Consider the following 23,974-nt stretch of genomic DNA (forward strand, 5'->3'; position numbering starts at 1 on the left):
GGAATAACTTTGCAGGAAGAAGGGATGCTAGATTAGGGTCAAGAGGCAGACGAGCTGAAATAGCAGCAAGGTGGGCCTTAACAGAGGAATACGACAGCCCTGCTTGCAAGAGTTCACACAGACAGGACATCATTAAGGGGACCTCACCATAGGGTTACCACCTGTCCCACTTTGCGAGGGACAGTCCCTCTTTGGGCAGATGTGTCCTGACAAAAAAATTTTAAAATGGCAAATGTCCTGAGATTGTAGGACAAAATTATTTCCTATATTTTATGTAATAGTTGCATAAAAACAGTTACCCTGTATATAAAATACCTAAATGTTATAAGAAACGGAATAAGCAACTAAAATGCTACAAGAATAAGCTTTTATTTAGGCAAAAAAGTTAAGTTCTATCCTTTGTACTGACCGTGGGTATGTGTCGGCCTGTAAAATCTGATGTTTGTACCGAAAATGTCCCACTTTGGCCATTTGAAAAGGTGACAACCCTACCTCACCATGAAGTGGGTCCAGCTGTCTTTATAGACACCACACGGAGAATCTTTTCCATTTACACAAACAAGATCTCCTAGTATTAGGTTTCCTGGCCTCCTACAGGACTGTTAGCATGTCCTTGGTATAAAGGTGTCTGCAAGGCATCAAAATTCCATCACCCACAGAGTTAGGCTTACAGATTCCAGGTGGGGATGGATTAGGGATCCCTTGTCCTATGTGAGAAGGTCCACTCTGAGGTAACTTTTGATGACTGCCCCTGTCTAAATGCAGAAGGAGGGGGAACTAATGCTGTCTTGGCCAAAAGGGAGTTACCAACAAGAATTTTTGTCTGTCCCGCTGGATTTTCAGTAGGACATTTGAAGGGGTGGGAAAGGGGGGATGCATTGAGAAACATCCCCTTCCATGAGATGGAAAAGGCGTCTGTTGCCCTCACTAGGGGACTGGGTAGCCTGGTTCAAAATAGTGGTAGCTGTCTGTTCAGAGCGGAGGCAAACAGATCTACTTGTGGTGTACCCGACTTTTGGACAATGTCCAAGAAACACATCTCTGCGAAGCATCCACTCATGGGATTCTGACATGGACCTGCTCAAAGTGTCTGCCTGAGAGTTCTGTGCTGAAGGGATATACACTGCATGCAGGGTGACTCCCTGCTGGACTGCTAGTTCCCAGGCTTGGAGTGCAAGTCTGCATAGCAAGTAGGAATTCGTGCCCCCCATTTGTTCACATACCACAGAACTGTAGTGCTGTCAGTGAACAATTTCGGGTTGCTTGTTTTAGGATATGTAGGAAGGCTCTCAGGCAAATAAGATTGCTCTCATTTCCCTGATGTTGATGTGCTGCCGCCTGAAGGTGTCTAACCAGGTACCCTGCACCCTCAGGCTGCCCAAAGCATGCTCCACAGCCCAGATCTGAGGCATCTGTGTACATCTCCTGAACTGGGGGAAGGGTTGTAAGGGAAGTCCTGGATTGAGTGTGACTTGGTCCAACCCCCAAAGGATCTCCTTCCTTAAGCACGGAAGGAAAGGAATGTTGAAGTCCAAAGGGTGTGAGTGTTGGGTCCATGTGGACCTCAAATACCACTGCAATTTTCTCATGTGGAGTTTTGCCAATGGCAGCATTGGAATAGTGAAAGCCATATGACCGAGTAATCTCAGATATTGTCTAGCTGTCAAAGCAGTGGAGTGGATGACAGAGAACAGGTATTGTTTTAGGTTTTCCACCTTCTGAGGTAGAAGGAATGCTTTTATGATATCTGTCCTTATTCTGCACCCCAGGAAAATTTGGTCCTGTGAGGGATTTAGGTTGGACTTGGGGTAATTGATGTTGAATCTCAGTGCCTGCAGGACTGAGACAAATTTACATAGCTGGTGGTGTAGGGATCTGGAACATTCTGCCTGTATCAGGAAGTCGTCCAGGTATGGAAACATTTGAATCCCTTGGACCCTGCAGTACGCAATCACTGGAGCCCAACACTTGGTGAACAGCCTTGGAGCTGTAAACAGTCCAAAGGGCAAGGCAGAGAACTGAAAATATGAGGAACCCACAGAAATCCTTAAAATATTTCCTGCAGTTGGGCCTTATAGGGGTGTGTAGGTAAGCATCCTTTATGCCTAAAGTGGCTAGAAATCCCTGAAATATTACCAGGGAAAGAGGGTCTGTAGAGTAAGCATATTAAAGGTGGGTACTTGTAAGAAAAGGTTGAGGTGGGAGAGTTCCAGTATAGGTTTCTATAGTCCATCCTTCATTGGAACTAGAAGAGTCTGGAGAAAAAGCCCTTTCTACCAGGTAGACTGGTTGCATCATCCCTTGAGAAAGGAGGCTGTCCATGACTGCCTGGAAAAGGGGAAGCTGGTCTTTGGGTGGTTGTGGGATTCCCCAGAGAGGGAGGGATGATCTAGGTCATGAAATAATCCTTTTCTATAACGGACAAGACCCACCTGTCTGAGGTTATGCTTTGCCAAACTGGAAGGCAGTGAGAGAGCCTTAGGGACAGGGGATTGGAGTCTGGGGGGGGGGGGGGGCAGCAAAGGCAGGTGGTCACAGGCTACCTGCCCTGTCCTGAAACTGAGGTTTCTGGGCAGGAGTTTGAGCAGGTTTGGAAGGGGTCTGCTGCTTCCTGGTGCTTGTTCTGCTCCTAGAATGGGGGGTTGGAGCAGAGCGCTTCCTAATGAACTGGGTCTTGGTGGGGTAGTTCCTGTAAAATCTGGGGATAGGGGAGACTAACAAAATGCTTGAGGTCCTGGAGTTCCTTCCCCATTTGTTGAAAGTTCTTGAACAGCTCAGCCACTTTAGTACCAAAAAGTGCAGGGTTGGGAATCGGGATTCACAGAAGCTTCACTGAAAGCATCCAAGAAGGCTGGTAAGACTGAGGAATGGCAGAATGAGCAGGAGTGCCCATCTGCAAGAGCTCACAGTATCTTTTTTGGACCTCTGACATTTCAGAGGAATCCCACTTAAAATATTCTCATTTTTGAGATGGTCTCACCAAAGGTGAGATCCTCTCCTAGGGAGTCTATCAAAGCAAAGTCCTCCTCTGGGAAAGCATACTCGAGAGGATGGCATCCGAAGATGCATAAGAGTGTCCTCCAAAGAAACGTCTGAAGAATCCTCAGGTTCAGGTTGGAGAGTGTCCTCAACCTGAGGCCTGGGACTAATAAGTGGGGGAGCAGCCTGTAGAAAAGCAGGCACAGCAGGCCTTAGGGCCATAAAAGCATTAAATAGGCTCTGGGAAAAGGCCTGCCAGGTTGGCTTTCTGTAGGGGTGTGGCATATTTAGTTTTTTGCTTCTTTTTTAGGAAAGACTTAGATGGCAAAGGGCCTAAGTAGGGCCTAGATTCTGTTTGCTCTGAAGCAGGGGAACAGCCTATCTGGACAACTGTAACAAGCAGAGGATCCCCCTCCTCGTCGGATGTCTGCGAGACCACCACGGATGTGCTTTCTTCCCTAGGCTCTGTGGCTTCTCAAACGGTATCCGCTATACCTATTTTTGCAGATTCTGAACGTTCGTCCAGGCAAACATTGGTCACAGGAGGGATGTCAGGTGGAGGAGGTGCAGCAGCAAGTTCAGGCCTGGAGACTTCGGCCTTCTTTTTGGGTGGCTGTACTGTCTGACCAGACAGCCCTTCCATCGCTAGTGCCAGGTGTTTAAGATGCTGGTTTTATAAGTAAATGTTAAAGGTGTGCAGACAACTGCTGAGTGTCTTCGGTACGAAGACCTGACAGAAAACGCAAGTTTGATGGTCATGTGTAGACCCTAAGCAGAAAAGGCAGAGCTCATGGGCATTTTTATGGAGGATCTGACAGCCGTACCTGCACTTTCCTTTCCTGGATGACATGAATTTAAACAGGCATGCAGTGACCCAAAAGAATCAGAAAGAAATGGCCCCAACAGGATACTTATCTTTTAAATTCAAAGATCCAGTGACAGGAAGAGCTGATGTTTGACTGGAGGCAGAGAAGTGCTGAGCAAAGGTACATGCAGATATCACTTGTATAGCCAATGCTACCTCGGCCAATGTCAGCTGTCCCACGTACCAAGCAGCGACCGGAAGCTTTTGCATAGTGGCCGGACGTTCAGATAGCTAGCACAGGATAACCCAAGGGTTTTGAATACTGCAACATGAGAACAGAAGGACATCTCTGATTTGTAGTAAAAAAAAAAAAAAAAAAAGGGGGGGGGGGGGGAACACATCCACCAAATGACAATCACTCCAGTAAAACAGACTGCAAACAAGTAAACTAAGTAAAACATTTCCTGCTCTCAAAACATACACAACACTACCATAAAATAATGCACTATCAATCCTCACCCAAATGAATATGCAACACACATTCAACTATCATTTGTGCATGGGGAGGCAAAAAAAATAAAAAATAAAAAAAAAATAAATAAATAATATATATATATATATATATATATATATATATATATATATATATTTGCAGTCAAATAGTGTTAACTAAGCCCACAAAGTAGGCAATAAATGAGAAAAGGTGAGAATCTATTCTGTGAACAACTTAAAGATTATATATCCTTGATTTAACCTGTTCAGTAGCAAGGCAGGCATGCTGCATCACAAAAAAGATACAATTCTTTTACTACTACCCTGGAGGGTTCCCCAAGGTATCCTTGCAACCAAGTGGAATTATTACTTACCTGCATTAAAACTTTGAGTCGATCCAAGGGTGCTGTACCAGTTCGAGATACTGCACCAGCGACGCCCCCAGCAATCAGCTGTCTCCACCACTGCCCTGACTTTTTCTCCTCCTCTGTAAACTCATCAGGTATTGTTAAACTGTCTCCAATATCCAAAACCTGTTGAAGAAAGGTTACAAAAGAAAACATTCAAATAATTTTGTGACGTTAGTTTCTCTCCTCAAAAAATTGCCTTTGAACTTTTTTTTTTTTTTTTTTAAACTGAACTGATCTAAATCTATTGTTTCACTACAGCACTATTTTAAGTCAACTAGAAGCACACAGTGGTAAGCTGCTGTACTACATTAGCACAAAGCTCAATTGCTGTACTATAGTTCTTACATTACTTAAGAAAAACAAATGCAAACAATCCTGTGCAATAAACATGTCACTGGGAATCATTACACAGAGTTCATTTTTCGTACCTCTGCCTGTCAATTGCAAGTTTGTTAGGGTTCTAAATTAGACAACTACAGACCATGCACCATGGTACAGCAGTTTTAAGATAAGGCCACCACTCTACAAAACAATGTCATATCATATCCTCACCAAAACTATGAGCCACCATTGTTTCTCCAGTTTTAAAACCAGGCTTTTACACCACACCAAATGACTAATACTAGCAATAAACTCACTTATGTTTCTTGTGAACATATTCTCCTGTAAAAAGTACAGTTTTGTACCCACCATAAATGTAGATGTCCGATAAATATGCAACTGCAGTCATAACATATGGGTTGTCCTGCCTCAGGCAGCCCTCGGTCGGCCAAATTCCAAAGTCTGGGTCTGGCGTCGGCTGGTGTCGCCTCCTCTCCGACGTCACAAAGGCTGGAGTATAAAGGCATCGACTGACACCATCTTCTTCAGTGTTTCTTGCCCCAGATGCCAGGTGCCCTCCTAGGAAGGCTAAATTTGGTAAATGGATAAACAATTCCAGACATGCACAACAGTAATAAACAGATACACCATAGGAGATACCCCCAGCTAAAGGAACAGGGGGAGTGGACCCAAATGAAGGAAAAGAGGGGAAGGCGGGAGGGAAAATCCGACTGCAGTTGCATATCTATCGGACATCTACATTTATGGTAGGTACAAAACTGTACTATGTCCTTCAAGAATGCAACTGCAGTCATAACATATGGGTTGAATACCATAGCCAAGCTGGGGGGGGGGGGGGGGGTGGATGGAGCTAAGAAACAGATGGTGTAGCTAAAATGCCCTGCAGGACTGCCGAAGCAAAGCCTGCTCGGGATCTGGAGTATAAAGGCAGGTTGTAGTGTTTGGTAAATGTATGCACGGAGCTCCATGTAGCAGCCTCTAGAATGTCCTTTGTAGCCACTCCTCTTAGGAAAGCTGTGGATGTGGGTATAGCTCTGGTGGAATGTGGCCCAATATTGGCTGGCACACTTTTTCCATGGTGAGAATAGCAGAATCTGATGCAGTGTCCAATCCATTTTGAAATTGTTTGCTTGGAGATTGCTTTTCCTTGTATTCCAGCAGCATAGGCTACAAACAGCTGGTCAGACTTTCTGGTGGCCTTAGTTCTGTCCAAGTAGTAGCGTAGTTGCCTGTGTATGTCCAAGGTATGCAGCAGTCTTTCCCCTCTATTTTGAGGATTGGGGAAGAAGGTAGGAAGGTGAACAGCTTGATTTAGAGACACCCTGGAAATCACCTTTGGCATGAAAGAAGGATTTGTTCTTAGAAAGACTCTGTCCTGATGGAAAATGAGGAAAGGAGGTACTGCCATGAGTGCCTGTATCTCCGAGACTCTTCTTGCTGATGTGACTGCCAATAGAAAAACCGTTTTCCATGATAGAAATTGCATCTCCGAGGTTGCTGCTGGCTCAAAGGGAGGCAGAGATAATTTTTCCAGTACAAAATTGAGGTCCCATGCAGGTACAGGTTGTTTTATGGGAGGCTTGATATTCTTTATTCCTCTCAGGAACTGTCTTAGCAAAGGATGTGAGAACACTGGTGGATCACAATTGTATCTTGCTGAGACATGAATCTTTATGGAAGAATATGAGAGTCCAGAATGAAACATTTCTGCCAAGTATTCCAATATTTGAGGTATACTCAGTACTGTTGCATCCTGACCCCTGTTGGCAGCCCAGATGCTGAATCTCTTCCACTTGGCTGAATAGGCTTTTCTGGTGGATGGTCTGCATGCTTCCAATAAGATGTCCTGAACTGCCTTGGAAAGATTGGAAGCGGAAGGAGTTAAAGTAACCTCCAGGCTGTCGGATGTAATGTTTTCAGGCTTTGGTGAACAGTCCTGTAGTTGTGTTGTGTTAGGAGCAGGGGCCATAGGGGCAGAGGCCACGGTTTGGTCCGAGTTATGCTCAATAGCAATGGGTACCAGTTTGCTTTGGCCAGTCTGGAGCTATCAAAATGCCCGTTGGTTGTTCTGCTTTGATCTTCAGGATCACCTTGGTCAACAGTGACAGAGGGGGAAATGCATAAATTTTTAGGGAATTCCAGCTGAAGGAGAGAGCATCCGTTGCCCAGGCTAGTGCATGGTGGGTCCTGGTACAGAACTTTTCCAGGTGATGATTCGTGTGAGACGCAAATAGATCCATGTCCGGTCTTCCCCATGTCTTTGTTATTTGTGAGAACATGTGTGGATGCAGCATCCATTCGTGTGGATCCAAGAAATTTCTGCTCAACTTGTCCGCCAGTACATTGTCCTTGCCTGGCACAAACTGGGATTGCAGGTGTATCTTCCGACTCGGTGCTTTTTCCCAGAGAATCATTGTTAGTCTGCAGAGGGGGTATGAATGAGTCCCTCCCTGCTTGTTTATATACCACATGACAGTGGTGTTGTCTGTCCTTATTAGTAAATGTCCTTCTTGCAGAGATTCTTCGAAACTCTCGATTGCATGCATCACTGCCAGCATCTCTTTTTGGTTTATGTGCAGATGTCTTTCCTTTGGTGTCCATTGACCTTGAACGCATCTGCCCTCCATGTGTGCCCCCCATCCATGATCTGAGGCGTCTGTTGTTGTAATTATTTGACCTGCTTGAGGTCTGTTGAAAGACATGCCTTTGTTTAATTGACTTGCTTGAGCCCACCACAAGAATTCCTTTTGCAGACATGGAATAAGTGGGATTACGTCCTCTAGGCTTTGGCTGTGTTGTGACCATAAGCTTTTCAAATACCATTGCAGCTTTCTCATATGAAGTCTTGCCAAAGGTATCAGGAGAATGCATGATGCCATGAACCCCAGGGGCCTGCAGGAGTTTCCTTGCAGTCAGCTGGGGGAGCTGTGCTAGGCCTTTGAAGTACTCTGGTAACTGCTGTTGTTTTTCCTCTGTGAGGTAGGCCATTTGTGTTTGTATGTCCAGTTTGGCTCCTAGAAAAATAATCTGTTGGGATGGCAGTAGCCTTGACTTTTGAATGTTGACTGTGTATCCTAAGGCCTGTAGTAATTGCATGACATAGTCCAAGTTTTTTATTAAGGTTTGTCTGTTGTCTGCTTGTATGAGGCAGTCGTCCAGGTAGGGGTATATTTGAATTCCCTGGAGTCTGCAGTGTGCCACTACTGATGCCAGGCATTTCGTGAACACTCTGGGCGCAGTAGATAAGCCAAACGGCAATGCTGAGAATTGATAGTGCTCTGTCCCTGCAAGAAATCTGAGGTATCTTCTGCAACTTTGTCTGATTGGGACATGCAGGTATGCCTCCTTGAGGTCCAGAGTGACCAGCCAAGACCCCTTGCCCAGCATGGGAAGGAGTTGCTGTAACGTTAGCATTTTGAACTTTGGCACAATGAGAAAGGTATTTAGAGTAGACAAGTCCTGTATAGGCCTCCATTTGTTTTCCTTTCTTGGAACAAGGAACAGTCTTGAATAGAATCCCTGGCCTTGTTCCTGGGGAGGTACCTTTTCTATTGCTTTTATACTTAATAGCTTTGAAACTTGAATGAGTGCCTCTGCCCTTTGATGGTGTGGCAGGTTTGGCATGCCTTGTCTTGTAGGTAAAGTATGGCAGTGGAATCTGTAACCCTTGTCTATTAAATCCAGAATCCAACTGTCCTTGGTTAAGATATGCCAGTTTTTTGAGAATAAGGATAATTTTCCGCCCAAGGGTGCATCTGTCTGAGCCCTTGTAGGCGGTATGAAAGTCAAGTCATTGTGATTGTCCTTGTGGTGCAGCTGGACTGGCTGCAGCACTTCCTTGATTTGTAGGTTGTCATTGGCGTCCCCTGTAGGAGCCTCGGTATTGGCCTCGGCCACGCCTGTTCTTTCCCCTTTGAAACCTGTCCGAGTCTGGGAAGGACCAATTTTTTGAAGGCCAGTTTCTACTGAATCTGGGTGGCTGAACCTGGAGGAAATCCTTGACTGTCTGTACTGGACTTCAACACATCTTGTGCATTAGCGCCAAAAAGCTTCTGTTTTTCCAGAGGTGCATCAAGTAACTTTACTTTGACATGGTCTGGCAGTGGCTGATCTTTTAACCAAGCATGTCTACGTATCACAGCCCCAGTCATAGCTGCCCTACATGAAGCTTCCAATGCATCATAACCACACTGAAGAAAATGATTGTTAACCTGCTGCGTGTTATGTATGTGATCCTGCAATGCCTTTCTGTCAATAGGCTCAGGGGAGGCTAACTTTTTCTGTAAATCATCCAGTAAAAAATCCTGGTACTGAAACACATGAAAAAGGCAGTTAAGAGACCTCATTGCTAGGGTGGTAGAGGTATAAACTTTTTTACCCCCATCTCTCCATAGACCTGGCTTCCCTATCCGCTGGCAAAGGATATTTGGCAGTGGAGGTAGCCATTCCTTTGGGACCCTGTGAAATAGTTTCTAAATCCACGGTGTGGGCCTTAAAGAGATGTTTGTGAGTGTCAGGGACTCTGTAATATCTGTCTGGCTTGACAGGAGCAGGGGGGAGAGAGTCAGGGTTAGCACTGGAATCGGAGAAAGCATCATCCAAAACAACCATCACAGGAGGAATAGCTAAAGGTCTGTGCTGGGGAAGCTTTAGGAAGGTACGGAGCCTTTTCCTGGAATCAGAGAATTCCTGACCCTGCCATTGGAAATGTTCCCTCATAGAGTGCAGGACTTCACCAAAAGAGAAATCCTCTGGAGGAGAGGCAGAGGGGATTGATTCCTCAGCATCAGAGTCCTCATAGGCCTGGAAGGATTCTTCTTGAATATCTGAATGCTCAGAATCCCCAGAGGCCTCATCTGAAGAGAAGTTCTCAGTCTGCTCAGTTCTAGGCCTTTTCTCTGCAGGAGACTGAGACCCCCTGATAAGGGAAATAAGGTCTGCAGCAGGAGACATTATCTGTTTATCAGAAGAGGGGGCCTGGACAGCAGGTTTAGGATGGGCCTTGGCCTGGCTGGCGGCCTTAGCAAGTGCAAAGGCCTTGATGGACATAGATACAGGAGGCCTAGCAGCCCCACGTGCAGGAGTGACCTTGTCCACCGGAATGGTGTCGGGTAAATCATGAACTTCGGTATCCGGAGGAAAATCAACAACCGGCACCAGAGAGGTCTCCGGGACCGAAGGACTGGATAACGCTGTGTCGTCGGCCTGGAGCGGCTGAATTATCGCTTCCGCAGGGACCGAAGCACTAGCGGAGGGTCTAGGAGTAGTATCGGTAGAGGACGCGGGCCGAGGATGCCGGTCCCGGTCCTTCCGTTTTTTGGAAGATTGAGCTGTCGGTTGATCCGACGGCATGATATACGCGAAGGATTCGCCAAAAAAGTCTTCAGCAAATTCTGCCCGGCGCCTGAGTGCGCGCTTATTAAAGCAAGCACAGGCAGCACAGGCCGAGACGTCGTGGTCTGGGCCCAGGCAAGGAAGACAGTAAGAATAGAAGTCCTTATGAGGTATTTGTTTACCGCAAGACAAACAATTATTAACTTTCTCAATTTGTTCTGACATCGGCTGAGACAAGAAAAAATGTTCCCCAACGGGGTACTTAGCTTTTAGATGACTTAGGTACTGAAAACACAGGAGCTGACCGACCGGCACTTGCGAACTGCTTCTGCTTCGGGCAGCGCGAGGCAAGAAAGACTGAAGAAGATGGCGTCAGCCGATGCCTTTATACTCCAGCCTTTGTGACGTCTGAGATGAAGCGACACCAGCCGACGCCGGACCGAGACTTTGGAATTCGGCCGACCGAGGGCTGCCTGAGGCAGGACAACCCATATGTTATGACTGCAGTTGCATTCTTGAAGGACATCGTACTCTTTCAGAGGTCACAATTCCCATCATCAAAGTTAAGGATCTTCTCTCAAAAATCCACCATCTCTTACTCAAACCTATACATTCAGGAGATAAGTCAATCAAACCCGGGACTCTGCCATCAATCACCTCTCATATCAGAAATAAAGACCTTCAAATTGCCTGCCTTAATATCTTAATAATTAATGCAATATTTCTGAAGAATGGCTGTTATCAGAAAATCCTCATATTCTTGCTATAGAAATGAAAGATGACAGCTGCCCAGTCTACTTTTAAACAAGATAACTACTATATACACACACACACACACATATAATATATATATATATATATATATATATATATATATATAAACGTGTACATATGCATGTGTATATAAACCACAATAAACCAGGTCCCAGACCTGGTGGCAGTGTTTCAGTTCTAATTACCATTGTGGCTTTCATTAATTCTCATACTAGTGAAAACAGAGTCACACTCCTCTATCTCTGTTGTACATATAACTCTACAAAATATTTTCCCCTAAAGGTATGCATAAAAACACAGTAATTATCGCTGATTTCAACATCAATGCTACTGGAAAAGCTTCTCTTCCTCTGAACAAAATTTAACAGCAATTTAACCTGGTCCGAACACAAGCCTTCACTCAAACAGATACAAAAAAACAGCTCTAGCTCTGCATTTGACCTAATGGAAAACATACAAAATAGGTGCCCTCACACTGCAATACTCCCTAGTGTTCCTTGTGGCTATTCACCTGTTAAGATTCATTTGGACATTCAAAAGACATAAAAAACAGCAAATAGCTGAAGGAAGATTTTTCCTAACAAGTTACCAAATTTCAACATCCCACTCAGTGCTACAGATTTATCTCCCAACTGATCCCGCCACTGTTTTGCCTTTTTCGACTCAAACATGAACACAACTTACAAAAAGGAGGCTTGCTTCACAGAATTACTCATGGCTTACAACAGATATTAAAAAGAAACTTAAAAACAAGAAATGGAAAAAGTACCTGCACAATACGAACCTACGCCAAATAAGAACTACAACCAATACTTAAAAATACCTGAAAAAGGAAGTATACTGGTTTATACCCAATCTACTCTGGAAAGAAATAAAATTTAATGTCCGTGTTAAGCATAACCCTTCAAACACTAAAAATAAACTGATAAAACTAAACCACTCCTTTGCTAATAACTACACCCACTTTATGGTGTCTACTATAACTGACATAACTAAAGCATCTTCAATAATTTACTCCTTTAAAACTCTTACTTCCTGTGGTCTCTTCTGCAACAAATTTACACTCATCTAAAATTTCAGTAATACAGACCAAGTCCCTACTACTAACAATTCAGCATCCAAATCCACAAAGCTTCGTCCCACCATCCCACCTTTCCAAAGCTTGCAGCCGAAAAAACTGCAGTGAGTAATAATTTTCCACAAGCACTCTGCTGTCTCCCCTCAAGTACAGCCCTCACTTTGAATTCAAGCATGCAGTTGTTAATTGAAAAGGCAGACTGTGTGTATGCTCCACATTGGCAATCAAAGGGCAATCCAGACCTTTAATAGCAACAATGCGATCTTGCCAAGCAGAAAGAGTTGATTCTGACAAAACTATGGCAGGAGGACAGATGTGGGAGACAGCAGAGTGCTTGTGGAAAATTATTACTCACTGCACCACGCAGAAGAGGAGTAAATTTATTCCGGCAATCAGAGAATGTCGAGAAGCAGGCAAGAGACTCAAACTGCTGTTTTCAGATTATTTTTTGAAGGTCAAAATTAGTTTTTGATGCAGAACATGCTGAGGCAATACAAAGTTTGTCCCAAAAAAGTGAACAATCAAACAGAAGAGTATTCTGCAGGTTATTATTCTGATAAAGACCACAGAGAGACTGTGCCAGTGAAACAGTTTCCAATGTTCCAAAGGAAAATGCTTGAGAGAGAGAAAAAAGCACAACAGTGACTAGAAGAACCAGTAGTACATTGGAAATGAAACAGGGACTGAATCTGGGAAATGGAGATCAACAGAAAGAAAACAAGCAACTTGGAAATTGATAAATGTGGGATTACAAAGCATTACTTGACTTTTTTGACTTTGTTAAACTTGCATGGGAATCCAAATCCTATGCCCTACTTTAGGTTATTAATGTTTGGGAAAACATTCGGGGAAGAGGAAGGAAACAGTTAACCAAGTAAAACTAAATTTTGTTCTTGACAGTACTTTTATAATACATGGCATATACTGCATACTATAAAGTAAAGCTTTTTTCAGTTATTTGTGTGTGTAATGTGGATATTAAAGTAAACAGGTGCCCTAGTTTTGTTCCTTCTTTCTTCAAGTTCAGTTTTAAGAAATGCAGGCGCTGCATTATGAAAAGAGAAGAAAGCCTGACAAAACAGCATGACATGAAAAATTTAGATTTTTTTCATACTTTTGCAAAGGAAAATGTCTGGATTAAAACTCTTGGCTTGATTTAATAAGCTTTCAAGGGAAGTAAAAAAAAAAAACATGGAATATAATGAAAGGTTCTCCAATAGCAAATAACTTTTCACAGTTCAATACTGTAGTGGAAGGCAACTGTGCATCTGGTTCTCATGTTTTTATGAAGACAATCAGATAAGGGGACAATGAAAAACAGAATGCTTTTTTTCAATGGCTAGGAGATGATGTTTTCTGAAAGAATTCAAATTGATTTCCACGTATGGGAGATGAATAAAGATAAGACAAATGCAGACAGCACTTGTGGAAGTAAAAACATAAGTTGTACCATGCGTCTTAGCATGGATAACTTTCATTATATAGATCAATTTAAGCCCGAGTGTGTGGCTGTCAATCTGGGACAACTGTTCCTACTATGAGAGTTAAAATTCATTACCTGAAGATGTACATTGATTTATATGTTATTAAGTTAACAGGCTCTGGGGGTATTTTTTTTTTTGAGAGTTTGTATCAAAACAAAACATCTTATAAGATGTGACATATTCAATGGATATGATAAAAACTGAATACGAAATCAATACACCAAATATTTGTATATGCATGTAACACAAAAGCTGAAACTAGACACTTAAAAAAAGCTGTTCTACAACAGACTGGAATAACTCCTTAGCATACTGACAATACTTTCCATATATATAAATGTGAATGGTCTCAAAGGTATATACAAAAAGAAAGCATAGTGGATTATATTAAAAATGCAGAGTGAAAATAGCTATGTTACAGGAGACCCATTTGGAAAAAACTGAGCACTTGAATTTGGATTTCAGGACAGTTATTCAGCAGAATATCTAGGACAAAGGAAAAGGTAAGTACTTATATTGATTATGAGAGAAGCTCCAATACTGACAGAAAAGGGGGGGGGGGATATAATGGTAGATTTGTAGTACTAAGGGGTTACTGGCAAGCAAAGAGGATTATGCTGTCATGTTATTTATAGTCCACCTAAAATGGCCACAATGGAACTTAAAAAAATTCTGGCAGAAATAATCAGCTTTCACCAGGGAATACTGCTTACAGCTCGGGACTAGAATTTAATTTCCAACAGTGAGGATATATCTGGGGGCCTAGAAGGGAAAATATAACAATAGAAGGTAGATTATTGAAGAATTTCATGAAATATTTAGTATGGAAGATTGAATTCAGTAGTAAGAGGAGATAAATTTACATATATCATCAAGTATAAAAACTGGCATATTCTAGGCAAATTACATTTCACAGGAACACATGCATTTATGCATCCAATAACTATTTTATTTGACATTTGTTTACCAGAGTGGTCTGACTCTGTCTACAGGACCTGCTTTCAGCAGAGGCCCGGGGATAAAAGCTCCACATACAGTACAATACAAATAACAGTATAATCCAATACAATAAAGATCATATTAAAAATACTATACAAAAAATAAGTTGAAAGAACTGCTACAAGATGTTGCAATATATTGCTACACATCTAGACAATTCTATACAGTTAAAACATTACATACGATACTAGTCACTCCTCATACATGATGTATTGTCCAAAAAAAAGTATGTACGTAATGCAATGTGCGACACTGACTGTTCTAGTACATGCAAAAATAGGATGTTAGTTTCAGTTAGGAAAATAGCAGCCAGAAAGTTAGTGATGCAGATAGATAGTGAGAGAGAGTTGAGAAGAATAGAAGCAATAAAGCCTGAGCAGTAGCTTAAGGATATGGTATAGAAGCAGAGAAGGAGTTAGAAGAGCCTTAGGATCTTGCAGTCTGTGAGGGATTGAAATGTGACAGAAGAGAAAGACCTGAGCATTAGGCAGGCTTTATGCAGGAGCAGAGCCATGTATTTTTGAGATTGTTTCTTTAAAGAGGCTTTGAAATGGGTTAGGCCAGGCACAGACCTGGTAGCTAGAGGTAGTGAATTCCAAAGTATAGAGACAGTATGAATACAGAGAGTGACCAGGTTTTCTTGTGGGTTTTGAGATAGCCAAGAGACTTTTTGTCTTCTGATCGTAGGGATCGATTTGGTGTGTAAGGTGCGACTAGACTGGCTAGTGCAGGGCAGGCAGCAGGCTTGAAAATAAGGCTGTGCAAGGTGGATAGCTGAATAAAGGTAAGCTGGTTGGGGAGGTCAAGCCAGTTTAATTCTAGGAGTGGTTTACACTGGTGTGTGTGATATTTAGAGTTTGTGGCAAACTTTGTTGTAGCACTGTTCCAACTTGCTTAGGGCAGAATTTTTTTAAGTTAGTTAAGATAGGGGCACCATAAAAAAGGGAGGAGAAGTAAAATGTTTTTGCAAGGGTAGTTTTAGTTGCTGCAGTAAAGAAATGTTTTTCTTGATTTCAGATCATGCACCAATAATACCTAAACTAAAAATGCAAGGTAATGAAATAAAAATCAGACACTAGCACTTCCCCAACTATCTGTTAAAAAGAGAAGAATTTAAGGTATGGACTGTTGAAATTATTCAGGAAAATGGGAATTTCCTCTGAAAATATAGCAAGGAACTGGGAGAAAATTAAAATGAATTTAAAAAATACACTGGAAATAAAAAATGAGAAATGGTTTAATAGTAACAAGAATTATTTAGAGGGTTGAAGTATTGTAGAATAGGGGGAAACTCACAGAACAAGACCGGTACAATTACAGAGCACTAAAGAGAAAATAAGGAACAACCTCAACAATATGCGTTAGTTTAGAAAGATAGCTGTTAAGCAACTAGTTTTTGATAACTCCAGAGCACAAACTGGAAGCTAGGAGGGAAGAAAGTGATAAAAATCTGGAAGGTTTTGTTTAACAGTATTTTAAAAGGAGGAGGAGGACTAACATCCTGGAAAAAAGGAGTGGTGGCTGTAATACCTAAAGATGGTAAAGACCCATGAGATTCAGCTTCACATAGACCAATTTTGATACTAAACCATTACTGGCAAAGTGTTTAGGTCTATAATGGCTAAAAGAATGGCAAAGGTGATGCCAAAATTGATAGAGATGGATTAAAGTGATTTTGGGGAGGGAGGCAAACATTTGACATTAATAAAACGATTATCCAGAGGGAATCGGAATGTAAGAAAATACAACTGTTGATGGGTCTTGATGCAGAGTAACCTGGGATTTTTATGAGTAGGGTAAAGATGAGTATGGCATCGGGAAGGATATGCATTCCCTGACAAAATTAAATGGTTGATTAGGAGGATATATGAGGGTCAAAGGCAAAAATTAAAGATGGGTGGGGGGGGGGGTCCTCTCTGATAAGTTATGTTTGAGGACAGGAACCAAGCAGAGGTGTGCTCTCCCTCCTTTTTTATTTGCATTATATTTAGCACCTTTGGCAAAGGAAAGAAGGGACTCAGAAATTCAAGGATATAACTGGTATGGTAGTCAAGAAAAAAGTTGGCTATATTTGCAGATGATGCTTTATAACTGACAAATCAGAAAAAGGACATTTCAGCGCTGTGAAACATTCTGAGACCCATTTCAAGTCTTTTCGGGATACAAAATTAATGAAAATAAAATTAAAGCAATAGCTGTAAACCATGAGAGACACTAAACAAAAATATAATACAAAACCTGAGAAACTGGAAGCTCTGTTTTATGGATACAGATAGCAAGATACAAGCAGTGAAAATGTTTTTAGTCCGTTTAAGTTTTATACACAGGTCAAGCATATTTTTACCAATCAGAACAGAAGTTGTGGATAGCAAGTTAAGAGTTGAATTGTTTTATCTGGGAAGGGAAGACGGCAATAGTTAAGTGGGAAAAGTTGATCTTTCCAATAGAACAAGATGGTTTGGGATTACCTCATTTAAAGGGGTACTTCAGCTGTACAGAGTTAAGACCGCTATACATAGCACAGGCAGAAAGCTATACTTCAAAGTGGAAAGGGATGAAGATGAAACAGGGGAAGCTCAACAAATGAGAAACAGATTCTCTAAGGATCTGCATCAAAAATAACCGTAACTATACAGAAAATTCATAAAGTAGCAGAAAGTATTATAAGAACTAAACCAACACAGGGATGGAGAAAAGGGACTGCAATTAGGGGTACAGAGAATAGACATGAGGGATTGGAATTTACTGGAGAAAACTGGCGAAGGAACCAAAGTATTGGGAGCAAAGAATTAAAGAGTGAAAGGTAACAGAGGACAAGAATTCATTTGAACTGCAGGCTAGAGATTGCCTTCCCTATCAAGGATTGACATCAGACTACAGGCAGAGAGAGAAAGAAATAGGGGGAATCTTAAGCGAAAGACCATCCCTGGTAGCATTTTAGTACAATCTAGAACAGAAGCTACTGGTAAAAAAGGGATAATTAGTAGAGCATATGCAATATTGCATGATAACTATAGAAATCAATCAGAGGAGGTTAAAAAGGATTGGGAAAAGAGACCAAATAAGCAATTCAAAAATTAAATATGGGGGACTGGGGTATATGTATGCCTCCCAAATATTCAACAAAGGCTAGAAAATTTAGGAGCTTTGCTTTTAAGTTTTTGCATAAGTATTTTTATACCCCAAACAAAGAATTTTTCCTCAGGTGGATTGCAAATGTTGGACGTGCGATGGGGAAGAAAGAGGTAATTGGAAAAATATTTCTTGGGAGTGAGAGTTGACAGACTATAAAAATTCCCCTGCAGACTACTCACAAGAAATACTGGGTGAACAAATTGGTTTAACTAAATAAATGACTTTTGAGCTGTCATATAGAATTGGAATTGCCTAGACATACTAAGGCCTTGCTGAGTTTAATTCTGGTGGCTGCCAAAAAAGCAACTACTAGAAAATGGAAATCGAAGTCTAAACTAACTGTACTAGAAGTAGTGAATATAGTAAAATAGACTAAAGGGGCACTAGCTCGTTTGAAATCAAGATCTTTACTTCGGACTGAGAACTAAACATTGCCAGCCCATTTGTCAGTTACCTCCCCTTTGTCATGTCATGTCACTGTCGGTCCCTGCCCATGTAAATCACCTGGTTCCCCATCCTGTTCTTATTTTGTTCCCCCCGTAAAAACAAAAAGAATACACCTGTTCCTTCTGATTTTTCTGTCCCTCCTCGATCTATCTTTCTCTTCTTTTTCACAAACGTTCTACTGTCCTTTTTAACAAAACTGCTGAGGGGAGTGCACTGTGTTGATTGATTGTGACATGCATAATATAAAGGGTATTGTACGGTTTCAAAGCAGAAGAGTTTATTTTTCTTTTTTTTGTCTGTATGTATTTATTTCTTCATTCATTTATTCCTGTTAACCTTAACTTGGTGAATGTTAGTGCAGGGAATCACACACCTCAATTATCAAAAGCCCTGTGCGATTCCCTGCACTAACATGCAGCTCGATTATCAAAAGCCCTGTGCGATTCCCTGCACTAACATTCACCAAGTTAAGGTTAACAGGAATAAATGAATGAAGAAATAAATACATGCAGACAAAAAAAAAACTCTTTTGCTTTGAAACTGTACAATACCTTTTATATTTCTGCCGTTACCGCAATTGTGTTATCTGCATTTGTGCCACATTACCGTTACTGCATCACTGATACCTGCCGCTTTTATTTCTTAATATCCACCACCTTCACATTGAAGGGACTGAAATTTTAATGTATGAGAAGCAGTTCAAGAGCCATTATTGTAGGAGGTGAGGTTTGCTTTCAACTTCCTAAAAGCTATGTCGCAGTTGAGAATGAAAAGTTGGAGGAGAGCTAAGGGCACTCTCTTTATATTATTATTACTTTTTTGTTAATTTTTTTAAAATTATGCTAAGTGGGTTTTATGACAAGGGAAATAATCCTGACTAGTGTGCTGTAGGTAATAGCCACATTTTGCTACGTGCATACTAGTTCATTTTTGAGAGAGTAATTTGTAAAAAAACATTTAATCTGCAGGATATTATAGGTAATTGTAACTTTTATTTATTTATGAGAGACTGTCACATTGGGTTGAATCACTAATTTCATTTCTTGCACTACTTGCATTTGTTCAGCAATAAATGCACATAAATTGTGCACTTAGGTATGGATTATGTCTATAATACTTTTGCAGTAATGTTCTATCAGTGTGAAATGTAAAATGTAATTCTTTGCAAGATTAATGTTATTTGTTTTCTTTCTCTATTTTGCAAGTTTCCTGTTTTACTTGTGGTGTAACCAGGCACATATGTACACTTGAGTGAAATGTTTAACCATTTGGGGGCTTATTTTCGTTTCTGTTCTGCATCTGGAAACAGAATGCATTAGAGTGGCTTGTTTTTTTTTCACCCTGGCAGGTGGCAATTAGCTGGCTATTTAAGTGCGTCTTGCCTGCATCTGTCTGTGTCTCTGTTTTTGTAATTTGTTTAGTTTCTATCTAGTCTTGCCCGGTTTGAGGGTAATGGACACGAATGTGTTTAGTTGTATCTTCCTGATGAGGTTGTTAGCATGGATGTGCTGCAATGAACACTTAAAGGTACATAGTGGCACAATCTACAGATGGTAGTATATATTAGTTACAGGTAGCCTATTTAAGTGGAATTGTCCCAATGGTTCAAGGTGATATTTAAGACTGGGATTTAACTTCCTCAGGATGGGCTGGCAATAGGTAGGCAGAAATGACTGACAGCATTACATGCTGCTGACTACGACAGCAGCAGCAGCTAGTGATTTTAACCCTTCAGACAAATATCACAAATAAAAAACACACAGTTTCAGTAATGAAAAACTTACTAAGAAAATGTTATTCACCCAGTTTAACAACCCAAACATTAATTTTACATCCTTAGCGTTAATGACAAGTATCCTGAATACATACTTTAAAATATTCAAATTGCAATACAGAAATACTTAATGAGAAAGATTCAATAGCCAACACAGAAAACAGAAATACAAATACTTTGTAATACATCAACATACTGCATTCCAATCATTATCGCTTTGCTGTGTAGAGTAATCCATTTGCAATGTTTCTATGTCTTTTTCACCTTTCCTTTTTGGTAAATGGTAGACTAGAGTTTGAAATCTTTTGTGCTTCAGTTTTCTTGTATGATAACTTCCTTTTTGTGCTTATAAAGTGTATTCTACTGAGAAATCTTCCGCGCTTCTTGTCTTTTTTTCTGATTGCATGGTAAATTGTTAAGTTATTGGAATGTATATAACAAAATATTTAGATGGTTCCACTTGGCTGGTATAAAATCATATTCTGAAGCCTGAACTTTGAGTGTGTTGTTTACTATATATACAATATCTGTAAATTAGACTGCTTTAATACTTGGTAGCAGTCAGTAATGGTTGTTTAAGTGGGTAGAAACATTACCGCAGTGTAGGTTCATAGGTTTATACTAGGCTATCTGCCCTAAGGCATTTATAAGCCTAGCCCAAAGTTTTGTGGCTTACGTCACCCCTTATATGAAAAAATACTCTGCCCATTAGTTTGTTGTGCCACTGTCCAGCAGTGACACAGAGATGATTCCCGGGGTAAACCTACGATCTCCCATCCACAGGTCAAGATTTCTCTTGAACAGAGCCAGCGAGGTGCTCTGCCTCACATGGACCGGGATTTTATTCCACAGCATAAGGAGTCTCTGAGTGATAAATCTATCCCTCCAGCACGTCCTATTTATATCCGTGCTAAGGTTTAAGTCGCTTGCTCTAGTGGTTTTGGTGGATTTGGATTTTTTGAGGTGGAGCATGTCCATTAATTCCGGGTTGGACATGGCCTTGTATGTCAGGCACATGTCACCTCTGAGCAGACGGTATGCGACTGAATACAGCTGGAGTTTCTTCAATATGGTAGCATATGACAGATTTTGGAGTCCCTTTATCCTTTTGGTGAGGAACTTTTGGGGTCTCTCCAATTGCTGCAGATGTCGGGTGAGATACATCCCGAATGGGGCATTGTACTCTATCATTGGTCTAATAAGTGAAGAGTACAGAGGAACAATGACCTCACTAGATCTGTGAATCCCTTCATGATCAGGTGGGCAATGTAGAAGGTCTTTCTAACCACTTTAGCAACGTGAGTGTCAAAAGAAAGGGCACTGTCAACCTGGGTCCCCAGGTCCCTGATAACCTCTTCTGTGCTTAGTGGATTGCCACCTATATGGTAGCTTGGGGTTACCTTGTTTTTCCCGAAGGGTATGACTATACATTTTTTGGCGTTTAACTTCAGGCCATGGCTCTGGCACCAGCTATCTGTTTCCGTGAGTCCCTTCTGAAGGATATCCGTGTCCGATGCACTTTCCACTATGGCGCCCAGTTTGCAGTCGTCTGCAAACTTTGTCAGCCAAAGTCCTCCCATGTTGGCCTGTACTTCTGAGAAGTAGATGCTGAACAATAGGGGGCCAAGGACCGAGCCCTGTGGGACACCACTTGTGACCGGCTTGCAACTCTAACCCTGTGGGTTCTGTCCTTAAGCCAGTTTGCAACCCATCTTGTGACATATGGGTTTACATTTAAGCTGGTAAGTTTTTCTACAATACCCGAGTGGGGTATTGTGTCGAAAGCCTTTGCAAGGTCAAGGTAGGCTGTATGGACTGCCTTTCCCTCATCAATGGCCTTGGTGACTGTTTCGAAGAAGTCGACCAACTTCAAAAGGCATGATCTGCCCCTGACGAAGCCAAACTGGGTCGGGTCCAATGTCTGCAAGTCCCCTATATCTTTGTTTATGAGCTCCATTATGATCCTCTCCATAGCTTTGCAGACTAGACTTGTTAAGCTTATGGGGCGGTAATTACCAGGGTCCGTAGAGGCACCGCCTTTGTGGAGTGGGACCACAGTTGCCGTACGCCAGTCCTTGGGCACGTATCCTGTGGTAAGGCTGAGATTAAACAGCTGCCTTATGTGCGGGTTTAATTCCTCATTTAGCTCGTGTAGCACACAGCCGGGGACACCATCCGGTCCCATTGATGCTGTGTTTTTAGCTTTAGAGAGCAGCTTTCACCTGCGCATTTGAGATGTCTGGGAGGCTACACTCCGCTGGGATAGTTATCTCTCCTTTAGGGGGGGGGAGAGGGGGTGAAGTTTGCACTGAACCTGTCTGCCAGTATGTTGGCAATGTCTGTGGGTTCAGTGATTTTTGTATCATTTTGGACTAATTCTGAGCATATCTGGGAGTTTCCACCCAGGTTCCTAACATAGCTGAAAAAGGCCTTATGATTGTCCTTTGAATCCATGGCAATTTTTCTCTCAAAATTGGCCTTAGTTGATTTTATGAGTGCTCGTATTTTTTTACTAATAATGATCAGGGGTGACTTCCCTTTTATGGATTTTGTTTTATCATGTAATAGCTTTCTCCTCTTATTGTACAGTTTTGTTAATGGCTGGGGTCCACCAGACTGGACGTTTGCCCTTTGTGGAAAGAGTCTTGGTTTTATTTGGGATTGCCTGATCCATGCAGTCCTGGAGGTGTTTACAGAAGGCATTTGTAAGGGCTTCCGCAGCTTGGGTTGTGGTTTCCACTGGCTCAGGGGCCTTGAAGGATACCACACCAGTCTTGAGTAGTGTGAAGTTTGCTTTAGAGAAGTTCTTCACTGTGGTCTTTTTTGTTTGGGGTGGGGGCGGGATGTGGATTTCCAGTGAGATTAGTTTATGATCAGATCTCACCAATGAGGGATATACTTCCGGTGTGGAGCATTTTGTCCCCATGTTTGTGATAATGAGATCTAATATATTTTCTCCTCTCGTGGGAACAGTGACTAGCTGTTCCATGGCATTTGAATTTATGAACTCCAGGAACCGTTGGGCTAGAAAGTTAGGGCTTGAGTAATGTTCCCAGTCTATATTCGGGTAGTTGAAGTCACCCAATATGATGGTGTTTGGAGATACATTTATACCCTCCAGTGTCTTCAGGAAGGCTGTGTGGGGTTCCTGAGTTTGAGAGTTTGAGAGGGTGGCCTGTAGCATGCTACAATTTGTAGAGCAGTTTTGCCTATGGTTAGTTGCACCTGGATGGTTTCCGAAGCTTCGTGCGTTGCCACCAACCTGGAGGTGTGGGTATCCTTTATGAATATGGATACACCCCCCTCCTTTTGTGGTGTGGTCCGGGTTTTGGGGCCAGAACGCATGATATGAGGTAAAACCTAATAGTGCCGGGGTGCTCTCAGGAGCCTTGAACCAGGTTTCAGTTACAGCACAGACAACGATGTTCTCCATACTGAGAAGGGCCTCGAGTGAGTGCATTTTGAGATTTAGACTTCTGGTATTGAGCAGCATTACTCTCAGTTTCTTCCCATTTTTGTTTTCTAGGGTGGTAGGTTTAGAATTTGAGCCTTGCCTAAAAAAGGCACTATGGGGGTGGCAAGAGCCTTAGCCAATATCCGGAATCCCAGGGGTGACAGGTGCAAGCCGTCCCTTGGGAAGCAGCGTGGCCTGTCAAGCATGTCATCCCAGGCAGACAGACACTAGATCCCCTTAGAATGACACCAGACATCAAGCCAATTGTTAAAGCTGATCATCTTGTCTCTATATTGTGGCATCATTCTTGGTGAAGGAAGGATACTGCTCAGGGTCAGGGTCATACCTGCCTGGGCTACATAATCAGAGAGCTCATCTATGTCTCTTTTCATGTAGTCCAGGGAGGTACATCTCAGGTCGTTCACACCAGCATGGACAATGACTGTCATATTTGTACTTGCCGTGGA

General features: G+C 42.1%; 1 protein-coding gene across 1 annotated transcript in view; it reads right to left on the minus strand.

Moving 5' to 3' along the window:
• The window catches only part of LOC122808346 (calcium-binding mitochondrial carrier protein SCaMC-1-like), a 771,574-nt gene that overhangs the window by 339,998 nt on the left and 407,602 nt on the right, over nucleotides 1–23,974 (minus strand). Inside the window, exons 6-7 of the mRNA XM_044079312.1 lie at nucleotides 4,600–4,809; nucleotides 3,461–3,646 (exon numbers count right to left, since the gene is read on the minus strand). Of these exons, the coding sequence (XP_043935247.1) occupies nucleotides 3,461–3,646; nucleotides 4,600–4,809 (396 nt within the window). The remainder of the gene's footprint in view (nucleotides 1–3,460; nucleotides 3,647–4,599; nucleotides 4,810–23,974) is intronic.

Source organism: Protopterus annectens, chromosome 8.part0 (assembly GCF_019279795.1).
Source record: "Protopterus annectens isolate FY-2018-M chromosome 8.part0, PAN1.0, whole genome shotgun sequence".
In the NCBI taxonomy this organism is placed as follows: domain Eukaryota; kingdom Metazoa; phylum Chordata; order Ceratodontiformes; family Protopteridae; genus Protopterus; species Protopterus annectens.